Source organism: Pyrgilauda ruficollis, unplaced genomic scaffold (assembly GCF_017590135.1).
Source record: "Pyrgilauda ruficollis isolate IOZ18807 unplaced genomic scaffold, ASM1759013v1 scaffold1, whole genome shotgun sequence".
In the NCBI taxonomy this organism is placed as follows: Eukaryota; Metazoa; Chordata; class Aves; order Passeriformes; family Passeridae; genus Pyrgilauda; species Pyrgilauda ruficollis.
Window position 1 is genome coordinate 21725243 of NW_024508100.1, and position 24818 is coordinate 21750060.

The following is a 24818-nucleotide window of genomic DNA, read 5'->3' on the forward strand; positions in this document are numbered from 1 at the left end:
GGGCGGCGCGGCGCGGCGGGGCGGCCGGCGGAGGGAGGCGCTGCCGGGGCCGGGCCCGCGCGTCCCGCGGGAGGCGGCCATGTCTACCGGCGAGGCGGAGCGGTTGTCGGCGGACGCCGATGGGGCCGCCGGGGACGAGGAGGAGGAGTGGCTCTATGGCGGTACGGACCTTCCCCGACCCCCGTGCCCAGCCCGCCTCCCCAGCGGGCCGGCCCGGCGCCGCCGTGGAGGGGGGGCCGTGCGGGGGTGCGCAGGCCGCGCCGTGAGCCGCCTCGCCGGGCCGCTGAACGTGGTCCCCCAGTCCCGCCGCCCCCGTGGCTGCTCATCCCCCTCTGTCCTGCCGGCCAGGCCCCCGGTGGCGACGGCTCCCGGCCCCTTCTCTTCCCCGGTCTCCGCTGCCGGTGCCGCGGGCCCTCAGCCCGGGCCGCGCAGGCCGAGGCGTGCTGGGCCTCAGTGGCGAGAGCCCCGCGTGGTGTCCCTGGCCCACAGGCACCTCTGGGGGCACCGAGCTCTCCCTGATGCTCTCCTGCCCGAGTTCCCGGCGTTGAAATACTGAAAGAGGCTTAACCTTTTATGTATTAACTTTCTATACAACTTTAAGGACTATGTTTATGTTCAGATATTAATGAAACATATAAACTAAACCTTGCCCACGTGGTGGACCTGTCAGTGCAGAGCGCTGTAATTGCTTAGGGGTCCGCTCGACTGATTCCACAACTGAAATGTTTAGAATATGTCTCAATAGTCAGTATGTCTCTGAAGACTTTCCTAATATTCTACATCCCAAGATGATCTGTTACAGTTGATACCCTAGGGATTTTATTCTTAAATATTGTATTTCTTTTCTCTTATGGTAGATGAAAATGAAGCAGAGAGACCAGAGGAAGAAAAATCTAGGTGAGTATCCTGACAACTGAAAGCCTTGTAGCATGGCTGCACAAAAGCTGTGTTCATTACATTCTTCCCAGCTCCTGCCAGCCCACTCTGGTGTCTTTGAAAGTGTCCTTAACATAGTATGTTTGGACTTTGCTTTTCTTTGAAATGGCTGTACCTGTGAAATTGGGCCACTTAAGTATGAAAGTTAGTTTAATTGTATGGACAGTAATAACCACTCACAAAATGCCAACAGGACTTTTATTTTTGTGATCATTGTGCTTTGTGGCCTTAATGATGCATCAGGACTTGTTTGAGATAATTTAGCAACCGAAAAAAACATCATGTCTCCCAAAGAGTTTGCAGTGTAGTTGCAAAAACAGGAATACAAGGAAGCAGTGGGAGATTACCAGGTAGTTTTATGTACAGGTCGCATCTGCTTAGGCTTGCAGGGTTGGCATGGTTTGTTTTTTTTTCTAACCAGTAAGACAGTATTTCAAAGAAACCTGGAGAAGCTTAGGAAAGATTTGGAAGTATTTGAGGGGAACCTGCTTGAGTTACAAAGAGCTGTATGAGGGCACAAAGATGCTCCCTTGAAAATCTAACAAAGTTAATGGAGATTAGTGATGAGGACTGACTGGAAGAGGGAATCAGTCGCTTGTGCTAAATGAAGGAAATTCTCATAATTGGTAAAATACGGAAATTTATTGATTGTCAAGGTATATTAAAAAAATAAAGGGAAAATCAATATGTGAAAACATATGTTGTTATTTTCTATAGATGTTTCCATTTTTTCCGTGAGAACTCTTGCATTTAGTTAGCCTTGGTGGCCTGCTTGTTCATAAGTGTGCTCAGTTGCTCTTTTGAACTCATGTCAACTTTGACAAGTACAGAATGACAAATCAGTAATTACCTCCATCACATGACTATATATGATATCATTGTGAAGCAGCTAGAGGTGTGATTATTTGATTCCCATTATTTCTGTAGTAAAGAAACAGAGTTGTTTTCTTTCACTTTTTCCACGTCACTTAACAGGTTTTTAGACCTGTGTTGCATTGTCTTGAATCCCGACTCTTCCAGGTCAAATGATTCTAGTTAATTATTTGCTCTTTATTTAGAAGCTGTTCCATATCAGTTGATTCCTTATGTTCAGTTACCTTTTCTTGATCTGGCATGTTTGTCACTACTACTGTTATTTAGGAAAATTACTTTAGGAAAATTACATGGAGGCCAAAATGATCTTTAGAAACCGTCTACTCCAGTTTTTGGCCAATAGTGTCTAGCTTGGCATTTGGCTGTTGCAATGCACAGTTTTGGACAAAAAGCATAACAAATACTAACTCACCCATCTTAGGAGTTGTGTTTGGAGCTGTGGAAGTATGGGGACAGTTCAGCTGTTAAAAGTTTTGGTCTCTGGCCTCAGTTTTGGCGTTGTTTGTATATACAGAAATTGTGATGTGTTGTTCAGGTTCTGTACCTAATCTGTCATTTTACCAGGTGGTGAAGTGAAATGATCAAGCTTGAATCCTGAGGCAATAGCTGGGCTGTATTGGGTGCAACTCACGGGTGTGTTGCCAACAGAGTATGGGGTTAGATTCATTCTATTCAGTAAGAATTAGCAATTGCACACTTTGTTTCAGAAATACCTTTTCAGTGAAAGAATATTGTTTCTAGATGGCTCCCTGCTTACTCTGCTATTTGTGGTGCAGCATCCTAACAGCTAATGGGACTGTGGAAGTTAAAATATTACTGTGTAGGAAACAGCTGTACGTAGGCTCAGTGAGACAGCTCATTTGCATGGATGTCACAGTACTCATCCTCTTAGATGGACCAGTAATTTTAAATTTTTTACTCAGTCTACAGTTAAATGTAAATGAATTAGTCATTGAATTGTAACTATTCTATATGGTAGGAGAGAATTTCATAATGCTGCTGTGGGAATTCTGTTTCAGTGAAACATTATACCTGTGGGTGTTTAAATGCTTTTTGTTCCGTTATGTCTTTGAAAAGTGTCAGTCTGCATGGGAAAAAAAAAACCCAAACAACTTATTCTCCCTTCATATGTTACAAAGTATTTCAGTTTGATTTCAAAGGAAGATCCAAGTGTAATGCCTCATTGCTTCCAACTATTCTACAAACATCCACTTAGTATAAATTATGATAGCTAAATATTGCTGATATAAAGTTATATTCATCTCGGGTTTTTTTTAATAAGTCAACCTTGTTTTTTAATTAATACCAAAGACAACTGGAGCTTTGGCTTTGCATCTGGAATGATGAAGCAAAGCTTTTTTTCATCATTAGCTGATACCTGTGAAATAGCATGTGCATAAATATCTAGTTTCACCTTTTCCTGTTTGTTTTTGTTGAAGTGTTCCACCCCCACCTGGAAGTGAAGAGGAAGCTGCAGAAAATGGCGTTGTGAAAACGGTAGTTTTAAACGTGTTTTTGAAATACTGTTTTAAAATGTTTTCATTTAATGACTTACTGGGAATTCATATTTGACTAGGACTTATATTTAAATGAATTAATGCCTAAGTGTGCGCCATTTGTTTTCTAAAATGTGTTTGTGAGCTGCACTAAATTAGGAAATTACTAAATTAGGAAATCAAATTTCCAGCTAAGTCCACTTTTAAAATCTAATTTGCAGAAAATAAATAAATACTACTCCCAGTTTTTTGGGGGGGACAGAAAGATGGGCTTGAAGACACCTCTCTTTTCTCAGTGACATCCTTTTTCAAAATGATGGTTTGTTTTTTCTCAGTGATAAGAAAATAAAGTCCTCTGATCATTTTTCTTCTTTTGGATATGATAGACAAGCAGGATTTGCAGAGCTTTGTGAAAGTGTGAACCAAGGGATGAATTACATATGCCTTTCAGATGCAATGTAACACTTATTTTGTGTTAATCTTCAATGTTTAGTATGTCTGATAACATCAATGTTGGTATGATGAAGGAAAGGACCAAGAAATTAAATTTACAGTTGCTGTGTTGGTTAAAGGATTCAGGTTACTGTGAATAGGAAAAATTTTAAGTGTGAGAAGTTCTATGAGAAAACTGTAGTTTTACTTCAGTGGGACTTTTTGACTTATATACTCTAAGAAATGACTTTAAATTATGTAGAAACCATTATTGAGATATTTGTGCAAATTTCAAGGACTGGCCTCTTAGTAAAGTACTTTTTTTACAGTAACTCTAACGCTTTATTTATTGAAGGCATTAGAGTGTAATTAAAATTGGGGAAAAAGTTATTAAAACTTTAAAACTTATTTCAGTTGTTTAAACTGAAAAGCTACTTAAAGTGCATCAAAGGTGTTTGTATTTCTGGAAATCCTTATAGGCTCCGTTTTCTTCTACTTGCATATTTTAATTTTTTATTATCTATATGTAGCCTGGCGTTGTTAGGTTATCATTAGAATATCTCCAAAAAATTGAGAACTTAATGGTAAATGGTGTCCATGAATGTTCAGCAGCAGCTTAGAAAAGTGGATGTTGTTCAAGTTGGTTGAATAGGAACAGGTGAATATTTCTGTGCAGAGGGAACTGAAAAATCATTGATTATGAGTGGAGTGGGTTTTGGTTGAAAAGGCACATTGTCCAGACAAAATTTTGTTTCCTGTTTGATGCCTTTTTAGTGGCATCTGTGTGGGTTGCCTGATGAATGATAAATTTACACTTTCCAGCCATATGGAATTGAAAGACTGTCTTCAGCTGTCATTTACAGAATAGCCATACTGATCTAGACTTGCCCCATCTTCCCTACCCCAAGAATAGACTCTTCATCATTATGAAATTTCATTAATGTTGTGTAGTGACGATGAACTGCACTCCCACATCTTACCTTCTAAGGAGCTGTTGATTTTTTTTAATGTGCAGGGCAACTTAATAGATGGTATAGTAAACACGGGCTGGAACTTGGCTGTGCATGGATAACTCTAGGCTGCTAGGGCAGAATCAGCTTGGCTTCGATGAGTTCAGCCTCTTGCTGAAGGATTTCAATATGTGAAAAGGGTGATTTGGTTGGAAATCAAATTTGGATTCCAAAAAGTGTTTGAAGAAGTTCCTCGCTAAAGGATTTTTAAAAACTATGCAGTTACAGAATGAGTCCTATGTGGATAACTGATTTTAGCTGGTTTGCAATAGATAGAAAACACAGGGTAGAAGTCAAGGTTCTATTTTCACAGTAAAGTCACCTCCAGGGAGGATTCCCTGGAATTTTATGCTTAACCTGTGCTGTTTAATGTATTTACTTGGAAAAGAGCTAAGTTGTGAAATATGAAGTTAATCAAGAGATAGTGGGATCAAGGTCTAACTGTGAAAAACTGACTGGTTAATACATGGTTATTGAATTCTGCATAGAAAAAGGAGAGTGATGTTCATTGGGAGATAAAAAAAGCGATCTACAAATAAAATGGTCTGAATTGATCATTACTACTTAGGAGGGACATGTTCAGTGCTTGTCTGAGCCTAAAAAGCTCAAGTGTATCACACAGCATACAGCGTGCCCTCCTATCTGATTTTTCAGCCTGTTTGCTGAAATGTCTCAAGTATTTTATGTAGCTTACTTACATAAGGAACTGAATAGATTTCTCCAGTGTTCATCATCAGCTGGAAAACATTTACTTGAGTTATGCTGGATATGTAATTGATGATGGCAAGAAGCTAGTCTTCCATATCTTTTAGTCCTTTCCTGAATGACAAGGTAAGAACAGAACAAGTGTGTATGAGCTAGGTAGAGGGAAGGAGGATATTAGATAGTGGAAACTCTTTTATGCTTGAGAAACTGAACCTAGTATTAAAGACACTTCCCTATTTTGATCCAGATGTTTCAGATACTTGTAACCTACTAAATTTGCTGTTAATGCTACTCAATTCTAATGTCTAGGAAGAGGAGAATTTTCTTCTTTCAAAGATTTCTAGAATGGATGGTTTTGTCTGGATTGTGTTTCCATTGTGAAGGTAAGTGACTGCTTTTTGTCTAAGCAATGACTTTTTCTTTTATAGAAGGTGGCAGAGGCTGAGGATGACAGTGATAGTGATAGTGATGATGACGAAGATGATGTTCAAGTCACCATAGGGGATATTAAGACAGGAGCTCCACAGTTTAGGTAAGTTATTTGCAAACATTAATGGAGAAAACTTTTGAGATTATATTTAATTATGAATGCAGTCTCTTTAATGCTTGTCATTTATTTGCCTTTTTTAATATTTGCATTTTTAATATTTTTGTTATCTTTGCCACATATTTGCCATTTAATACTTGCCAAAAATGTCAGATTGTGTGCACAATTACTGTCAATTAAGAACTTTGTTAGCTCTTTAACAATGTTTTTAATGATACAGTGGCTTGAAGACAAGTGAAATTAAATCAGTGGAGTACAAGGAAGAGTTCTATATAAGTTTAAATTGTGTTTTCAGATTTTGAGAAATAATTGTATTAAGTTTGTAAAGCAGTGAGTTGTTTCTTATTAGGGAATGGCTATGTTATATAGCATTTTTGGGGTCGTTACTGTGACATTTTGGTTGCAAAGGATAGATTGGCAAGAGCATGAGAAGTGTTTATCCCTCATCCTGTTTGTAGTAGATACAGTTCTAATTAGACCTCTGTAGTTTCAATCCCTATTGATGTTCTCAAATAAGATGTTAATATTCTTAAGGAAGAAGTTGTGAGTCTCTGGAGATTATTTCCCAAGATCATTGTTTAGGCATTTATATTTATGCTGATCTCACTACTTTTATTGCCCTGTATCCCTTCTTGTCTTGAAAAAGAGCTTTTTTTTTTTTTTTTTTTTTTTTTTTTTTTTTTACTGAACACTTTTGTACAGTGCTAATTTAACCAAAATTTTGAAATGATATTTTTCATTGCATGGAAATTTTCTGAGGGACATGGTTTCCTTGTTTTTCTTGGCAATCCTAATATTTTTATGCTTATTAAAACCAGAGTTACTAGGGTGCTATTTCTTAATCGAATTATGACAGGTCTGCAGGTAGGTTTGACTCATGTATTACATGCTTTTAACTTTAGAATGCAGGTGTTTTACTCCTGTTTGAAACATAGTATTTTTAAACTTTCAGTATTTTGTGTTCTAAAATAATGTGCAAATGAATGTAATAGAAGAAGCGCCGATTCTTTCAGTTCTTTATTTTTCTGCTTTCAGTAACTTGCAGTATTCTTGTGGTCTAGGCAGTGGCTTCAAACTTTGTGGTACTAAAGCAAAACTAGATATATATTCTCAGTGGATTTGCTGATGCTCTTTCCATGTATGCAGGAGACAATGAGCAGGTGATCCTAAATCTAGTCAGAGTAGAAAGTTTTATATAGAAAGGCCTGTCTTCTGAAAAATCTTCTTTCCTGGGCAAATTAGACAGAAAGTTCACAGAAGGGCAGAAATGTAAAACAAACTGAACATTGTTGTACATTTTAACTGCAGTAGAACAAGTCTGTTTTCTAGGATTAAACAGATTTTCATATAGTAGTCAACCACAGTTAAAAAAACTTGATAGATTTGTTTCACAAGATCATGCACAAATACAGCATGGCAGATTAGAAGGTTAAATGTTTTGTGTCAGTTTTATGCTGTTGTCACACTTGAAAGAAAACTAACACTGCGTGGAAGTGGATACTGTAAACTATACCCTGACCTTCTAATTATATGCAAATCTCATGATGTATATGGGTCACCTGTGAGGATAAGTTACATTACACAGAAGTGGTAGGGAGAGCTAGCTCTTAATGTTACAAATGAACAATACTGTAATTGCTAAGGTAGTTAGATCTGTTCAGTAGTTAGGTTTCCGAGTGCATTTTTCTGAAGAAAGCTCTCAAGTATTTTAGAAAGTGAAAAATTACATACTTTTCTGTTGTTCACGAGGATGGATGGTTACTAGAAGTACATTGAAACAGCACTTCTATCATTTTAGAGAAATGCATGTATTTTCCACTTCTATATAGATTAAATTGAATGATTGTGAAAAGAGAAAATGATCCATCTAAACCCTTCCTTTTTTTTTTTTTTTAATTTATTTTGTTTTTACTCTAATCCCCAGACTGTCATCTGTATCCCTAAATGAACCGCATTTTTCCTTTCTCTCTCTTCTTCTGGTTCTGTCCATTCTTGTTTCTATCAAGGTCTTTATCCTTTCAACTCAGGAAGAGTGACTGGGACTTGCTTCACTACTGTTTATTAGTTGGAGAAGTTGCTACTGAGCATAGAAAGGTACTCTCTCTTCCTCCTAGGCTGATCTCTTTACTTTTACAGTTACCAGCTTGGAAAGCTAGAGATTCAGGATGGTGATTGAGCCTGGGTCCAATATGTTTCTGGATCTAGCTATCTCTTATTTTGTGTTTTCTTCTGGTTTAAAAGTTTTCTTTGTCTAATTAATTTTTTTGTTAATTTCTTGAAGTTATGGAGCAGCACCGGTGAACCTCAATATTAAGGCAGGAGGACGAGCTTATGGATCTTCTGGTAAGAAAATTTACACAGTAATATTAGTAAAAAAAGTAACTGGATATTGTTTTAGATTAAGGAAATAATTGTTTCTTTTAAAACTTCTTGATAAATTTGTCTGGCTTTTAATTTATTTTTATTATTCTGAGTGTAATGCTGCTGATAAAATTCCATTTGGTAGAGACAGAAGGCTCTAACTAACTTTTCTTCACAGGTGCAAAAGTTAAAGGACTGGATCTAGATGCACCAGGGAGTATTAATGGTGTGCCACTTCTGGAAGTAGATTTAGATTCTTTTGAAGATAAACCTTGGAGAAAGCCAGGTAATTTCTGGTTTATGTTCACTGATACATATGTGTTCAGTAGGTTATTTTATTAATAACCTGATTCCTGTTGACTCCACGTGGATGTCACCTTACCTATCCCTCAGAGGTACTGTACAGCATAATTTGTTCCCTGTTGCCTTCCTGCTGTGCCACAGAGTGCTTGGGTGTGCTGTGTTTGTTAGTATACATCCCCATCACATGTCAGGAGAAAGAGATAGGCCATTTTTTTTAATACATATATATCCAGACCTCTCCTTGGAAATCTGTGTTTCTGTGGTGATTACTGCCATTGCTCTGTGCCATGGAACACAATATGAAGGAAAATGGAAAATGGTTCTGGCAGGTTTTAGCATGAAGAATGGTGAAATATAACTGCCTGTGCTGGGTTGTGTTCACACATAGACATCCATGAGCTTTGAATGAGAAACTGGGACTTGTCGCACAGGCTTCCCATGGGTCTCCTCTGTACTGTCTCGTTGGCTCAAGGTTTGTCCAGACTTTTCTAATTTTACCAGCATTTATTTGGTTTTTTAGTACCAGTACATCTTGCTGCTGCTCATACATTTTTTCTAGTGTTTGTATATTGCTATGGTAATACAAATAGTGTCTGCAAAATGGAAAAAAGACAAACCTTTGATGGTTACCTGGTGTTTGAAATGTTAGCTATATTAAATATATTCTATGCATTTCAGTTACAACATTTTTCTCTTACCCTAAAAACACTTAATGGCATCAAATGAACCTAGGAGCCAAAACAAAGTGAGAAGTCAAATACAGAACAAGCAAAACAAAAGCATAAAGCACTGAACATAAAGCAGATCTACAGATCTTATATTTATCTTGTTGTAAAGATATGGGGCATTATAATATCCCATTATATTCTCTACCCTTGGTCTCGACTTCATGGTGCTAGGCAGGTTACTGTTTCTGACTAAATTTTAATGGTTTTACAATCTTAGCGATGAATACTCTGTCTGTTGATGAATTGTACATTTCAGTTGTGCTTTTTAGATCAATACCTAATCAGTTTTGATGTTCTAAGTAGAGGTGTATATGTATGTTTAGTGGAGGAAAGATGAACTTTGTAATGTCCTAAAAAACCTATGCTTCTCTGCTTAAAGGGGCTGATCTCTCAGATTATTTTAACTATGGCTTCAATGAAGATACCTGGAAAGCTTACTGTGAAAAACAGAAGAGAATACGAATGGGTCTTGAAATTTTGCCAGTTACCTCAACCACAAATAAAATTACGGTAAATAATGCCTTTTTTTTTTTTTTTTTTTTTTTTTGTACACGTTTTTTTCCCCTGTAAAGCTGTTTGTGTGTCATAAGCTTGTTCTGCCCAGTTCAGTACATTTGTTAGAGTTTGCACCTGAACTCCCTTCCCTGAACCTTGAGTGTTACTGTGTTGCTTCACTGGCAGTTTGTGTGGATAGTGTGACAGACAGCTATAGCTAGATTGCGTCTGTACCTTTATTGAGACTGTGGCCCATCATTTAAGAATTGTGTGGTATCTTAATGGGCAATGTGTTATTTAACTTAGGCTGAAGACAAAGCTATGGAAGTAAGACCAAGTGCAGAGATTCTCGATGGCAGATACCATCTTTTAAAGGTGAATTTTAGTAAAATTTTGTTGGTTGCTCTTATTTTTCTTGGGTATTGCTTCCCATGCCAGCACAGACTGATAGAAGAACAACTGATATGGACGCAGCCATTATTTCATACTCTCATCCTACATCAGTGACTTTCTGTGTATGTCACAAAATGTGGGTTAAAAAGTATTGCTTTGTTTATCACTCTTCTGCAAGCATGTGAGTTAGTGGCCTGGTGAACTAACAAATTTCCCAGTGAAATTAATTTTTCTTGATGTGGTCTTGTGTTGATTTCTTTATTTGTAGTTGTAGTGTGTTCGTTTGTGCAGATTAAAGGATTTGTGCAGATGTGGTGGGGAAGCTTTTGTAGATTATGGCATGTTTGTTTTTTTTCCTGTGGCATTGTAGCTCTTACTAGAATGTTTTGTAACAGTTATCCTTGACAACTCTGATATGAAAATCAGTCTTCCATATTTTTGTGTTGCCCTTCTGGGGTTAGCTAACAATTAATAGCGTTATGTATAATAATCTTTCCTTTCAGAAATGCTGGTTTTCAGAGAATAGAAAGACCTACATGACAGCATTTATCTTAAGGACTGAACTTTTTTTTTTTTCTCAGTTTCTCGTTTACTTGTTTGATACTAAAGTTAAAATTATACCATAAAGGTTATTTATTTTACCTATTCTTAATATGTAGTCATTTTTGTTCTTGAACTGTCTTTGAAGTGACTTGGAATGGTTTCTTTCTTCTGTGTACTCCTGTCTATTGTGGATACAGAACTGTCAATTGCAGATGGGTGTTTTTCTCTTACATGCTACTTGAGGATACTCAATTATTTTGATTTCATTTTAGCAAGAATGGATCAGAAAGTTTCTGAGGCTTTATACCGTTCCCAGTTATCATTATAATAGTGCTGTGAGACAGTAGAAATAGTGGACAGTAGGAGTTACAATTTGCAACTGACTGTAATCTCAAACCTTTCTGAAATGTTCTGAAGGAAAAAGGAGAAGTAGTCCAACCCAAAACTTCCCCTATTTCCAGCTCAGTATTGACTCTAGTGATCAAACAGTACAGGTAATAATGATGTTGTAAGAGTTTGTAATGTTTTAAAAGGAGCTTCCAAGTAATTATTCATTTAATTAACTTTTTTCCCCTCTCTTCTGAAACAGTATCATGTAATTTCCATTATATTTACATGTAATTTATATTAATCTCCTGTAACTGGCAAGAATGTCTCCTGCATTTTCCAATTGCTCATTAATTTGTAGAAGTCTTTTTCAGAAAAATACTTTGACCTTTTCCCCCTCATATTTCTGGATAGGAAACATTAATTGAATTTTTAAATGAATTTTAACTATTTATGTGCATTTTTTTGGGTTTGGGAAAGATATGCCCATGTTTAGAAGTGACGTTCTGCAGAAACATAGTTCACTTGCCTACAAGCTGTGAGATCACAGCTTATACAATGTTTTAGCATGAGTGAACTAGCTACATAGAGTGCTGTAGCTGTGTAGCTGTACAGTGGGAATGAATCACTAAAAATAGAATCACTGAATCACTATATTTAATACTAACCCATGCAGGTTTTTCTTTCACATGTAGCTGCTGCTGAACTAAAACAATACTTGATGTACTTGTACAAAAGGTTTTGCATAGCTTTAATAAAAGAAGTGTCTGGAATTCTGCAGTACTTCAGCAACAGCAGGGTGTTTCTGAAGTATTCAGTCTGAACTAATGAAAAGTCTCTTGCAGTTTGCATAAGCCAGACTTTGAGATGATGTCCTGCTATGACTCAGAAATTTAGTGGTTTCTAGATCTCACGATCAGTGAGGCAGATGAAGAATCCATTCAAGTTTCTTGTCTCATGGTTTGCTGGTAGCGGATAGCAGGCTTGTTAGATATCTCTGTTAAGATTATAATTTTTTTTTAAATAAATGTCCTTCTTTTAAAAATCAAGATGTAATTTGGTCGATACAGGAAATTCTTCAAGAAAATCAGTTTGGTCTGTTCACATACAAATGAAATGCTTGGAAAATAAATATTTAAGCTGTCTAATCTTCTGTAACAATTCATTCTCTGGCATATTGATTCTTATATATATCAAACACAGTACTTAAGTAATACATCAATACAAAATACATAATTTTGCTAGCTGTGCAGAGGTGACAGTTTTTGAAATTCTGAATAAAGTTGGACTTACTTTCTTTTTGTGTTGGCTGTGTGTTTGTTGAGTGTTGGAGCTACTGCACTTGTGAGGGTAAACTAATGATGAAACATTATTTTGAAGGTACAGCAAGGCAGAACTGGAAATTTGGAGAAAGAGTTGGCAGTGCAGTCGACTAAACCTGATTTCACATCTCCTCCTGCCTTATTCAAATCAGGAATTCCAACAAACAGGTCAGTTAGCTGGAACTCATGACCAGAAAACTCTTTTCTACTGTTATCTCTATGTCTTTGAAGTTTATGATTTTTGTAGGAAAAGAAAGGAAAATATGTTTCTGTAACAGGTGAAAAATAAGGGTAGAGATAGCATAATCACACATAAATACTATGCTACCTTCTTGGCTGTTTGGGAAAAAGTAGAAGAAAAGGGGAGAGAACAGCAGGACCAAGTAACAAGACAGTTACAAAAATCCAGTTGTTGGTTTATGACGCTGCGTTTTCTGTGTATAATTAAATTTGCCATCATAAAATTTCTGGTTAGGGTCCTTATGAGTATTAGGTAACTTATTTTTTCAGTTAAACAAGATGGAATGTGACAGCTATGACTTTGACAAGTGGAGGAATTCCTGGAATCTAGTCTCTTTCCTGCAAGGCAGCTTTGGTTTCTCCATATTTGAATATTTTATTATATTTTCTTCGAAATGAGAGAAATTATTTCCTTAGTGAGTTCCTTCTCCCAGTGCCAGGCTTTAATAAGTTCTGTCTTCTGTATGTAAGCCACTGCTTTTTGATATCTGGCACTTGGCTTAGGATGAATCCATGCTTCTGCTTTACTTTAGTTATTTAGCAATCCTCTTTAGAAGTTTTGGTTCTGTGCAAATTAAAAGCCCTTATATTATATTATATTACAAACAATGGTAAGAAAGGTAGAGCAGGCTGTACGTTGGACACTTTCCTTGTCAACCATTAAAGATGAGGAGCTATGACCCATCTTTAGCACTGCATCCATAACTGCCTTGACTAATTTAGAGGCACTTGTGTTCAATCATTCTATCCTATAAGAGTCAGTTCAACACCCAAATGTATTTTTGAGTGGGGGGGGGATGGGCAGGAGGGTGTCAATCATACCCTTGCCTGCACTTTTCTTTCACTTCTAGAATATTCCTCCTGGTAACCTAAATTTTTCTCCAAGCTATCAGGTTATGCTGCTCTCTAGAGTAGATTTTATTTCTGGTTTTTTTTTATTTTTCTGTCTCAAAGAAATGAGAAGAGTCTTCCAAACTTTGTGCTAACCCTGTATCTATTTTTTAAAATTTTCTTTTCTGAATTGCTTTTAATGTATGATGTTCTTGTAACAGAGTTCTCAAACTGGAATGTGTTGTTCACAGGGTAAAGATTCCAAATCTATATGTAGCATAGGTTTTGTTACAACATTTCAATTCTTTGTTCATCTCAGTGATGGACAGAAAACCTCTAAACTACTTTCAGAAGTAATTAATGGCCAGCATATTAAAATGTAGGCAAGTTTAAAGTTGTAGAAAAAATGCATTGTGTACATTATGTGGTTGTGTGAAATTTGTAGATGTGATGACTGTGTCACTTTGTGACATATCACTTTGACAATTGTATCACTTATGTATTCCAGCGGGTAGAATGGGTTGTTTTGTATGTATTTAATGTGAATACTGTAATTGTAAGTTGTTACAATGAGCAAACTGGTATCTTCCCTTATTAAATACCTGCTCCTATGGATACACTTGCTTAAAATATATTATTCTGTAAAGAAAGGTATTTCTAACAAATGCTCAGAAGAGATTTTGAAAGAAAACTTTATGTTCAGAAGTCTGAGTAGCTCAATGAGTGAATATGTATTAGCTGTGTGGGTTATATACATTTCTACTTTAATGACTTTTCCATAATGCATCTACTATTTTCTAAGTGCCTGTATTACTAACTTCTGTAAAACCAGACAGTGTTTTTTGGAGTTGGAATAATTTCTTTCTTTAGTTAAAGAGTTTATTGTAGCTAGGCAGAAAATTTTCAGCAATGTAACACTTCAGTAATTTAAAATAATTGCCTTTATGCCATGTGGCATTTGCAGTAGTCTTGTTGAGAATTTGCTAGAAGCATTTCCAGAGAAATTTCAGGGAAATTAGCCCATCACTGTAGTGGGCTGTTTATTAACTTTATCTGTGGTTATGGCTTTCTGTAAGGAGATTTCTTATAGAAAATTAATTTCTGATCTTTCATTTCCATGAAAAAATACCAGTTTCAGCCTTGCAAGACTAAGTGATAGAAACTAAGGTGTTATTTTGAAAAAAAAGAGGGTTTTTATACAAATAGTTTCGTTAGTAAATCTGTTTGGTTCTTATTTATATCAGTTAGTGGTGAGCTCAGCAAAGTTGAGGCTGTCCTCAAGAAGAGGAAAATAAAACATTAAATACATAATCCAAACAAGAAAGAAGAAATATTGAACAATATCATAATTCCATACATGTTAGACTATACTGTAAGTCTACTGAACAAAGGTGGTATTCCATAGTTAGTCTGATTCTGAAGAGTCGTATGGGGGTGTTCCAAAAAGCAGCTTATTTATTTTATCTGTGGCAAGGGTAAGGATTTTTGAAGCTATGAACTTGGAAAATAACTGGGTTTGCCTTCTTGTTTTCTTCTTTTTTTCCCCCTCTTTCTCTTTGCTCTATAGAATCTAAGCTCAGTTTGCCAAATGAGATTGAGTTATCTTTCTGAATTAATCTCCATGGAAGTAGTATTCTTAGTGCAAATAGCTCGTAAATAACCATTCTCTAATTAGAGTGAGATAACTCAGAGTTACTGGAATGTTCCTTTCAAGCTACACTTTGTATGAACTCTGCTGTGGGTTCATGTGCATCCCACACGTGTGGATTGCCTTTTATGTTTCAGAGGATCCATTGGGAATGCATCTGTATCCCAGGTGCCTCGATCACGTAAGGCACAGACCAAGCTCTTCCTTTGCTTTGCTTACGGCACTGAGACAGAAACTGAGTCTTGCCTGCTACTTACCACAACTCTAGATAATGCCTAGGGAGTTGTGGAAGTTTATCCTTGTGCCAGCTTGCTGTGACCTTAATGTGCATAGGACTTAATGTGTGCTTGGAGGTGTCATCTGCTGCTTCATTTACAACTGAATCTGTGCTTTCTCTTGTCAAGCTCTTTTAGTGAAATTCTCAATGAAATGGTTATGGCAGTCTTGGAAATAGAGATTTTGTCAAGTTCAGGGTATGATGGCAAAATCCATCATTATGAAAAATAATCTGTTGGGAGTTGTTGGGAAGAACAGTGGACATAAGGCTGTACAGCATAACGTATAATCTCATTGAGATTGAGTGAGCACAGGTATATGCTTCAGAATCTAAAAAAATAAGTGAAACTGTTTATTTCAGTAAATTGATGTCTAGGAACCGACTAATTGGTAGTCTGGGTTTGCTTCATTTCATATTGCAGTGGTGTGTTTGGGCTGCTTCCCAAGGCAGAATTAATATTATTGTAATATGGTTGGGGCATATGTTGCTTTAATGCCTCATACTCTTGCACTGGTGTCACTGTGTGTGTTTTCAGTGCTGATTCTAAGAGGTGCTGGCAGTGTGCAAGCAGCACTAGAGAGGAAGAGTCTTAATTCTGCTGTGTGCATCACTCCCGGCTGGAAACCCTGTAAATCAGTGGGATGAGCCAGGCAGGGACTTTGTGCTGTAGAAGAGTGCCATTTGTTATACACAAGGACTAAAGCTAGGTAAAATGAGTTTTCTAGGATATGGTTTAGATAATTAAGAGAGGATACAGTGATGGAGGAGAACAAGTGTCTTAGAACTCTCAAACCAAATGAACTGTCAGTGAAGGCTGAGATGGTGAGAACATTGTTTTAACAACTGTTTTATAATACCTATGTTCTCAATTCAGTTACTTAGAGCAAAATAATAAAATCTAGTGTAGCAGTGCTGGAAGGCCGTGCAAGACCACTGGGAAGTTTAGAAAAGCAGGTGTTGATTATTGGAACAATCTAACTTATAGCATGGGGTATTAGAAGACCAGAGAATTTCTTAAACTTCTGTTATTGTTGTATAGTGTATAGTATATACTGTTTAATTGAAGGTATGTTCTTGGACTCTTGTACCATTACACCGGTTTTGTTCGTTTTTTTTTAAACTCTAAACTGTTGTGCTTAATAAGCTTGCTTTAACATCCAGGAGGAAGCTCTAAACGCAGATATTAAAAAGCTCAGAGGACAGGCCTTTGTATCATCCTCAGTATGCAGTCTGCTACAGAAGTTCAGATTATCTCTGAGAGATCTGTTACTTCATGCTCTAGTGTCTGCTGTGTCTTTTTCAGTTGCATTGGAATCTAGGTATTTGAGCAATTGGAGTCCAAGTTATCAGTGTGGCAGAACTCTGAGCCTATAATTCCAATTTACGGTTGTTCTCCCTAATATTTGTATTTGTGTGGTTAGTAGTACACTAGATGAAAAAAAGACAAGAACTTCTGAAACTAGAGATATTTTTTTCTTTCTATGGATTTGTTTCTGTGGACATTTCAAGAAGGTTTTTTTCCAGTCTGTTACTGTAATATATCACTGCTTAATATATTATTTTCTTACTGAAGTTTTGTGATCTTTTTGTTTGTTTGGGTTTTTTTTTTTTGGAAAATAAAAAGCAGAAAGTTGTCTTTTATGGGGAGGGAAGGAGACTGCTGTAGAGTAAGCTTTTGTCTTTGCTTATCAAAGAAGTCTTTTTTGCTGCATTGTGTAGTTCTGTACTGTTGCATAGTTCAGCAAACACATCACCTCTAATGTTCTTCAGAAACAGTCTTTTATGGTTTCTACAGAAGAAAGAACTTTTGTCATTTAGAATGAGAGGAGTCCATAAGGCTTTCTTCTCTCACCTTTTCTTTTTCTTCCCCCTTTTCTGATTCTGCTTGTTGATTCTGTTTGTCCTGTGTTGTAGGCGGATATCTGGCACAATAGATGTGATTGGACAGACCATCACTATCAGCAGGGTGGAAGGACGACGGCGTGCTAATGAAAACAGCAACATACAGGTTTTACACTGCAGTTTTGCATTCTATATTTGACTAAAAGACATTTTTGCTTTCCCCATAGCTTCTGACTAAAGCATCATTGTTTGTGAATGGGTGGCACATAAGTAATATTAAGTCCAGGAATAAAGTTTTGGCAGTTACCAAAATATATTAAGATGAAATATTTGATAAATTTCAAAAGAGAAATGTTTTGGTATACCTCTTACTGAAAAGAAATTAGTGATGTTGCAGACTTAGAGTCCAGGATACAGCATTGGCTCTGCTAGATTTGCATGGGATTGTGTTTTGTTTAGGGAGCAAAAAGATAAATATTTGAACTCCCCATTTGTCCCCCTGTTCCTTTGGACACTAATGCTGGAAGTGAAAGCCCCCTTGTATGCAGTTCGAGAAAAGCGGTCTTTTGAAAATAAGGTGTGAAGGAATAAATAGTTGGTAGTAGCTTGTTTTTAATTATATTGTAGTACTTCATCATAAATTGCAAGATTAGTCTTTATGGTTTTAGTCTAGACTTTTATTATCCTGAGAAAGCAAGTAAATCTATACAGATGGAATACACTTCTCACCTGAAGAATCAGAGAGAAGGATCAGGGTTGCTTGGTACTCCATTTGCATTTCCATGCCAACTTAGGTTGAGGTTAAATAGTGAAAATAGTAAAGGACTGTAGTGCTGATATTGAAAACACTACCATGTGTTTTTCATCTGATCTCAGAGTATTTAAGTAATTTATAGTCTTGGGTTGTTTTCATGCTTTTCTTATTGATTTTTATATATTTTCCATTATGCAAATTTTGGGTGCTCTTAGACCTTTAAAGGTACTAGGCAAATATGGAACACTGAACATAGGTGTATGCAGTTAGAATTTACACCATCTGAATATGGGACTTTAGATTCCTATTTTAGTAACTGAAGGAAAGAAAACCTGTCTTGTGCTCTTTTCACATAGCAATTGTAACTAGAATTTGGTATTTTACAGGTTCTTTCAGAACGCTCTAATCCTGAAGTAGACAGTTTTACCAAGCCACCTCCATTTTTCCCTCCAGGAGCTCCACCTACTCACCTTCCACCACCTCCTTTCCTCCCACCCCCTCCAACTGTCAGTACTGCTCCACCTCTGATTCCCCCACCAGGTAAATATCCTGCACTATATAGGATGTGAATAATGAGAGATTTTTTTAACATCAGATTCTTGAGGTGCATTGTGCAGAATTTCAGAATTTCATGTTCTGCTCTTTTCTTAAGTGTATCTGCAAGGCAAACCCAGAAACTTTTGGTTTTACTTTCTCAGTAAGCATAATCCCCAGTAATAAATGATGACTTAGAGAATTACTGCTGGTTCTTGTGTTCTTGAAAATGTTTGAAGTGAGAAGCTGTATTCTGTAATTCAGTAACTGTTAAAGTGATTGAGAGGTCCATGTTAACACATTATTCTACAAACTTTAGAACTAAAAGTATGGCTTACTATGACTTTATGTCACAAGTTGGATTCTCTGATGTCTAAGGTCAAGGCAGCAAGAGAAGTTCTAATTCCTCTTTTCTCTCACAGCATGTATGAATTCCCAAAAGTCTGATAAGTATTGCATATGCTCCGTATCCTTTCTTCCAGTTAGGAGTCTTTTTAGTCCCTGATGTTTTTTTCCAGTGTTTTGTGTCTGTGAATCTTAGAGGAATCAAAGCTCTGTGAGAACTCATCCCATTATTAATCTGTTTTGAAATTTACTGGTATTTACTGAATATTTATTGAAATTTGACATATATGGAAATTTACTGATGGGCATTTGCACAAGTGGTACAGTGACCTGTACTGCTCATTTTAAGACAGTAAGTTCAAAAGGATTTGGCAAGAAACTAAGAACTGTTCATGAGAAATTAAAATAGATGGAGAATCTTTGTGGTGTATTTGAGTAGGAAAGTGAAGCATTTGTCTACAGAAGAGACTGATTTAAGGTGGAGCCTTTTTCCTTATTTTCTCCTGTTCCTTGAATTTTTTTGCTTGACTTGTTCTGAAAATCATGCTGAGCAGTTTCTTTGCTATTTTGCTTGCAGAGGAAATATTTTAAGTTTCTCTGTTAATATTCTTATGTAGAAACAAGTCACATTATTTGTGTGCAACTATGAGCTTTTATAGGGTTGAAATCCTCATAGAATAAGTTGCTTCAACAATTGCCCTAATTTTAAAACTTAACTCATTCTGCCTGGCAAGTTCTGGCTTTCCTCCATGATGGTCATACACAAAAATCACAACACACAGAAAACTGAGGAGAAGAGATTTAAAAAATCTCTGCCCTTTTCTTTTTTTTTTTTTTTTCTTTTGTTTTTTTTAATAAGTATAAAAATCTTAAGTGAGATTATGGCAGTGCTATGGTGATTTTGTGATGTTTTCTTACTGGGGGGGAGAAGAACAGGAAGGGGATGGATGTGACAATGATGCTTGCTGTGGTTTTAAGCTTCATTTAAACCTTTATGATAAAACAATATGTGTAATGAATTGCAACTTTTTAAAAACTAATTATTTTAATTGTAATTGGGTTCAGAAAAGGTGTTCTAAATTGTATATTATCAAAAACATGAGAACCACCCCCACAGACACCCCAGACATACTTGGTTCAGGGGTGCCACATACAGGTACTGGACTATTCTTATGAAACCCCTCACCTATTGCAATTTTAAAGGTGAAGGAAATCCACATATGTTGCAGATCAAGCCAGCAGGTTTGGCTTTAGTCTCTTGGTTTACAGGCAGGTTTATGACACAGGCTTGTTCAGAAGGTCTTGTGGAACATCCTTCAGTACTTCAAGTAGATTCGAAAATAATGATTAAGAGCTGTGGATTTAGTTTCCTCAGGCCTGTGTTTTAATTGTGCTGTTGCCAGCTCTTTATCATCAAAGCTGTTCCAAAAATAGGTTCTGCCATCCCTCCTTGGTTCATTGGAGGAGGAGTAAAAAAACTACACTTACCCAATATTAAACTGGGACTACTTGCCAGAAAATTTAAGTATTCCAAATATAAAACATCCTCCAAAAGCGCCTTTGAAAAAGGATCTTGCTTTGAAGTTAGGTCTCTTGTACTGTATTCATTCACTCTTGTGATTCAAATCTTTGAGGAACAAGTCTTGGAACAATTCAGAGCACCAAATGTAGAAAATTGTCAAATAGTCCTAGGAGATGACTGGCTGTGGCAGAATACGTGCTAGTTTCTGTTTGCTAGGTTTATTGCTATATTGGTGTAATTTTCATCTAAAGCAAAGCATGTATGGCTGTTACCAAGGCTTTAAAAGTTTATGTGCTTTGGTTTAAGTCTGTAGTTAAAAATGTGACAGGTATTTGTGATTTAAAAGACCAGAAATTTCTCTGAAATACTCAACTTCTTTTGCATAACTTCGCAATGCATACCAGGGTTTGGTGTGACTGCTCAGGCTCAGCATCCTAAGTGTGTACTTCTTGTCTTTTGATACAGAGAATTTGACCCAATTTAGCCTGTGGCAAGAGAGCCAAGTTGAGATATATTACATTTCTGAGGGCTGCTACACTGTTCAGCTAATTTACAGTATGTTGTTAAAGTCTGGCTGTGTTGTTCATGTTTGATTCCTTGCTCCACAAGCAGAGCACGTGTGGCATTGCTTTCCTTTAGAAAAACATATTTGATTTTCTGTAAATACTTGCCAGCCCTGAGCTAGTAGGATGGTATACAATGTTCTGAAGGCAGTTTTGAGCGTGGTAGGTAAAATCATGCACTAATGACATTTGGGTTGCTTTTGACACACAAGTCTGAGTATTTAGCTTTATGCTGGATGTATCTTTATGGCAGCACAATGATGTTGTAGGGACCTGACAAAGTTGATACTAAGCCACATTCTTGCACTGGTACAATCTAGTCTCTTTATTGCAAGAAACGACAAAATATTTCAGTGTCTTTTCTCAGCAGTAATTGACTGGTGACACTACAAGTGTATTTTCATACTCTTAGAAGGCAAAGGAGTGAAGAGTTAAGAAATTATTTCTTCTCCATTAACTGAAGCTTATGATTTTTTGTCTTGTTTTGTGTCGTATTTGTGTATTAGTGAGGAAGGTGAGGAAAAATATTTATTGAGATCTTTTTAGATTTTTTGTCAATTTGGTACATAGAATCTTTTGTTGTTTGTGATACGAAGTAAATTAGGTTCTGTTTTAAAATTACACAAGCATTAATCATGACTCTAAAAGTTCTTAAAGGTTTTTGTGGGAAGGTATGCTTACGGGTTTTCTTGTGTAGTACCCTACATTAACCAATTCATTAAAATTATTTGGACATTTGGTCTCTAGATATTAGTTCTATTCAGTCTGTCTTAATTTTGTTTGAATAGTTGTTAAGTGAAAATTTTCATTTGGCTTTTAGTCTTGTGGTGATATTTTTACTTTTAATTCTGCACAAGATAATATTCTTGTAAATGAGGAATATATAAATTGTTTAATACAAAATTTTTCTTTTTTGTAAAGAGGAGTTAGCTGATGGATTTCCAGGCAGTTCTCTGGATAGTGCTGAGTGCCATTTGCAGTGCTAACAATATACTGGTTTTAGTGCAGCAGTTGAAATCTTTTTTAGTATAAGGTGTAGCTAATAAATCTCCATAATGCTTAACATTTATTTATTATATATACTTTTTTTCTATGTTTTAGGCTCATGGAGGATCTATTCATGAGAACAATTAACCAAAAAAAGATTAATAGTGAACACTTTGGCTGTGCAACAGTTTGAGTTCTTAATCTTGATTTTCTTTCAGGAATTTTCATCAGGAGTGTTTGGTCTTTCAAAAATTTTATGGTGTGGTGCCCAGTGTTCTTAACAACTGTAGTGCACATTGGAAAGCTTGCATGCTGGTGGAGAGAAAATGGCTCATGTGGCTCAGAAATTTGGCTGTTGGAGTTCACTGTCTCCTGATTTTCATTTCGGCTAAGAGATCAGATTTTAAATCTTTCAGATTGGACAGAAACCTCTATTATATTTCACCATATGTTTAATCCTGTAGGATTAATGCTATTAGGAATTAATGTCAGAGAAATTGTCAACAATTAGTGAACTTTGATATTGATCTCTGTTCCTCTGCTTGCATATTCCTTCATTCTGTCCTTCTATCAAGGCAGTCTGGGAGCAGTTGGAATTTCTAGACATTATAAATATGTAGATTTAGTAAAATGTTGCTGCCATACAATAATCTTTTAATTTTAATGTTGAACTAATGAGATGTATGTAAATGTTGTCATGCAGTGGCCGGTACTGTTCTGTGTGAATGTTTATGCAATTATGTCAGTACTGATGAAAGCACTTGCCAGAGTTTTTTGTTCTCTTCCCTCCCCAAAGCTTTGCCATGAGCTGTCAGATTGAACATACATACATTTTAATGGAAGCAGAATTGTTGATAACTGAAAATGCTTTATACCTGGTGAAGTAGTCTATTTTCTGCCAGTATTGTTTTAGGCCAGTTTATTATATAGCAGTGTTACATGTTCAGTTCAGGTAAAGCTAGTTCTTTGCAAAGCATGGGAAGATAAGAACCTTTGAAGTGCACAAATTATTTTTACCTTGCAATCATTCCTTTCATAATCAGTAAGAGAGGTGTATATGTTGACGCAGTATATTTTGTTAGGTCAGCTAATTTAGTTGGGAACAATTTTCTCAGCTTTTAGTTAGATTCATAACAGGTTAGCTAGATCTGAAAATCAGGTTAGAGTAATTCTTGCACATGTTTCTGTTAAAGGCTGCTCCTTTCTCAGATAGTTACAAGAAACTAGAGAAGAAACCCAATTTTTTTCCCTCCACGTAGCAAATGAATGATGAACTGCAGTGTCATAGCATTGGCTCAGACATCTGTATTGCTTACTGCTGCCTGAATTCTTTGTTCATGCGGACCTACTGTTTCCTGTGCCAAGCTATTGAAGGTCAGAGGCCAATTGCATTTCCTTCCACGGAATGTAAAATAAAGCAAATGTAGTCTATGGGATGTTGCTTTCCTTCTGTATACTAAGCATTTTAGAATTACGAATTTAGTTCTAACCTTGAGACTCAGAGTCACTCTTCACTGGTTTTGCCTCTAAATAAATAAGATCTTAAAGAATAGGAATTTAAATCAAAAGCTAGATTTCACAAGGCTTATATAAAATTTTAACAATCAGTATAATGTGACATCTTGACCTGAGGACCCAGAGTCACTTTTGAGACCCAGAGTCACTCTTCACTGGTTTTGTCTGTAAATAAATACGATCTTAAAGTGTAGGAATTTAAATCAAAAGCTAGATTTCACAAGGCTTGTATAAAATTTTAACAATCAATATTAATGTGACATCTCGACCTAAAGACACAGAAAATATGTTGTCATTCTTCTTGATCATGTATGTAGTGAAAGCTCAATCTGGTTTTAGATCTACAGATAAGAAACTATTACTGTAACTGATATTTGTTGTCTTTTTAGGTATACCAATAACAGTGCCACCACCAGGTAAATTTGCTTAGATTTTATTTCCACATTTGGTTAAGAGATGAAAACTTAACTGATGTGCAACTTAGCAACTTCTTTCAATTTTATAGATAAAGGGTTATGTGTGCTAAACTATATGTGTATATGTAGACTGAGTTATTTTGATGCTGGGCAGAAGAGAAATTGTATGAAAATGCTGTTGACTATTGGACCTAATCAGCCAGTTTTCTAGATGTATATTTCCTTCTTTAAAATATTTTTTTCTCAGCTATGCAGTAAATAGTTTTGATTGTTGTTTATTGAGTGTTAGAATTTGTCCATGCTTTTATATCATCGTATTTTTAAGAATGATAAAGTTTTAATTTGAAGCACTGATAATATATGCTTCGTGTTTTGCCTTTGTCAAGCTGAAAAGTAGTTCTTAGTCTTGCAAAATAAAATCCATTTATGTGGGAACAATTTTTCATTATTCTCTCTGGAATTTGTTTGCCGTGGTATGCTTAGCCTAGTTCTTTTATGTGTTCATGGGTGATAGATTTTTAATTTCTCCCCTCCTTATCCAATTTATTGTTACAGGTTTTCCACCACCACCTGGCGGTCCTCCACCTTCCCTCATACCCACGATAGACAGGTGATTATCTGTTTGAAATCTTACTAAGCAATCTATCAGTGTTCTGTAGATGAAATAAATGAATAATACTCTTGCATTGCCCAGTGTTTTATGGATATACATCTGGGAAAAGGGAGACAGCTTCAGATGTTTACAGTAATTTTACAGAAATGTTACTAGTCTCACCTCTCAATATATTCTTTGAGTAGGTTACTTGGCCACCTACTAGTTTAGTTATGACACAGTATCAAAATATGAAATTAGTTACAGTTTTGATAGTAAAT

At 36.4% G+C, this 24818-nt stretch overlaps 1 protein-coding gene across 4 annotated transcripts in view; it reads left to right on the top strand.

Annotated features, from left to right (window-relative positions):
• Positions 1-6: 6 nt before the first annotated feature.
• The window catches only part of FIP1L1 (factor interacting with PAPOLA and CPSF1), a 36629-nt gene continuing 11817 nt past the window's right edge, over positions 7-24818 (top strand). Inside the window, exons 1-13 of one of the 4 annotated variants that reach the window (XM_041460644.1) lie at positions 7-161; positions 858-897; positions 3249-3306; positions 5881-5984; positions 8281-8342; positions 8539-8646; positions 9771-9901; positions 10193-10261; positions 12530-12639; positions 17382-17475; positions 18450-18603; positions 23919-23945; positions 24501-24555. In XM_041460644.1, coding sequence (XP_041316578.1) covers positions 80-161; positions 858-897; positions 3249-3306; positions 5881-5984; positions 8281-8342; positions 8539-8646; positions 9771-9901; positions 10193-10261; positions 12530-12639; positions 17382-17475; positions 18450-18603; positions 23919-23945; positions 24501-24555 — 1094 coding nt within the window. In that variant the 5' untranslated portion in view covers positions 7-79. The remainder of the gene's footprint in view (positions 162-857; positions 898-3248; positions 3307-5880; positions 5985-8280; positions 8343-8538; positions 8647-9770; positions 9902-10192; positions 10262-12529; positions 12640-17381; positions 17476-18449; positions 18604-23918; positions 23946-24500; positions 24556-24818) is intronic. The other 3 variants (XM_041460733.1, XM_041460485.1, XM_041460569.1) reach the window with 3 other exon arrangements.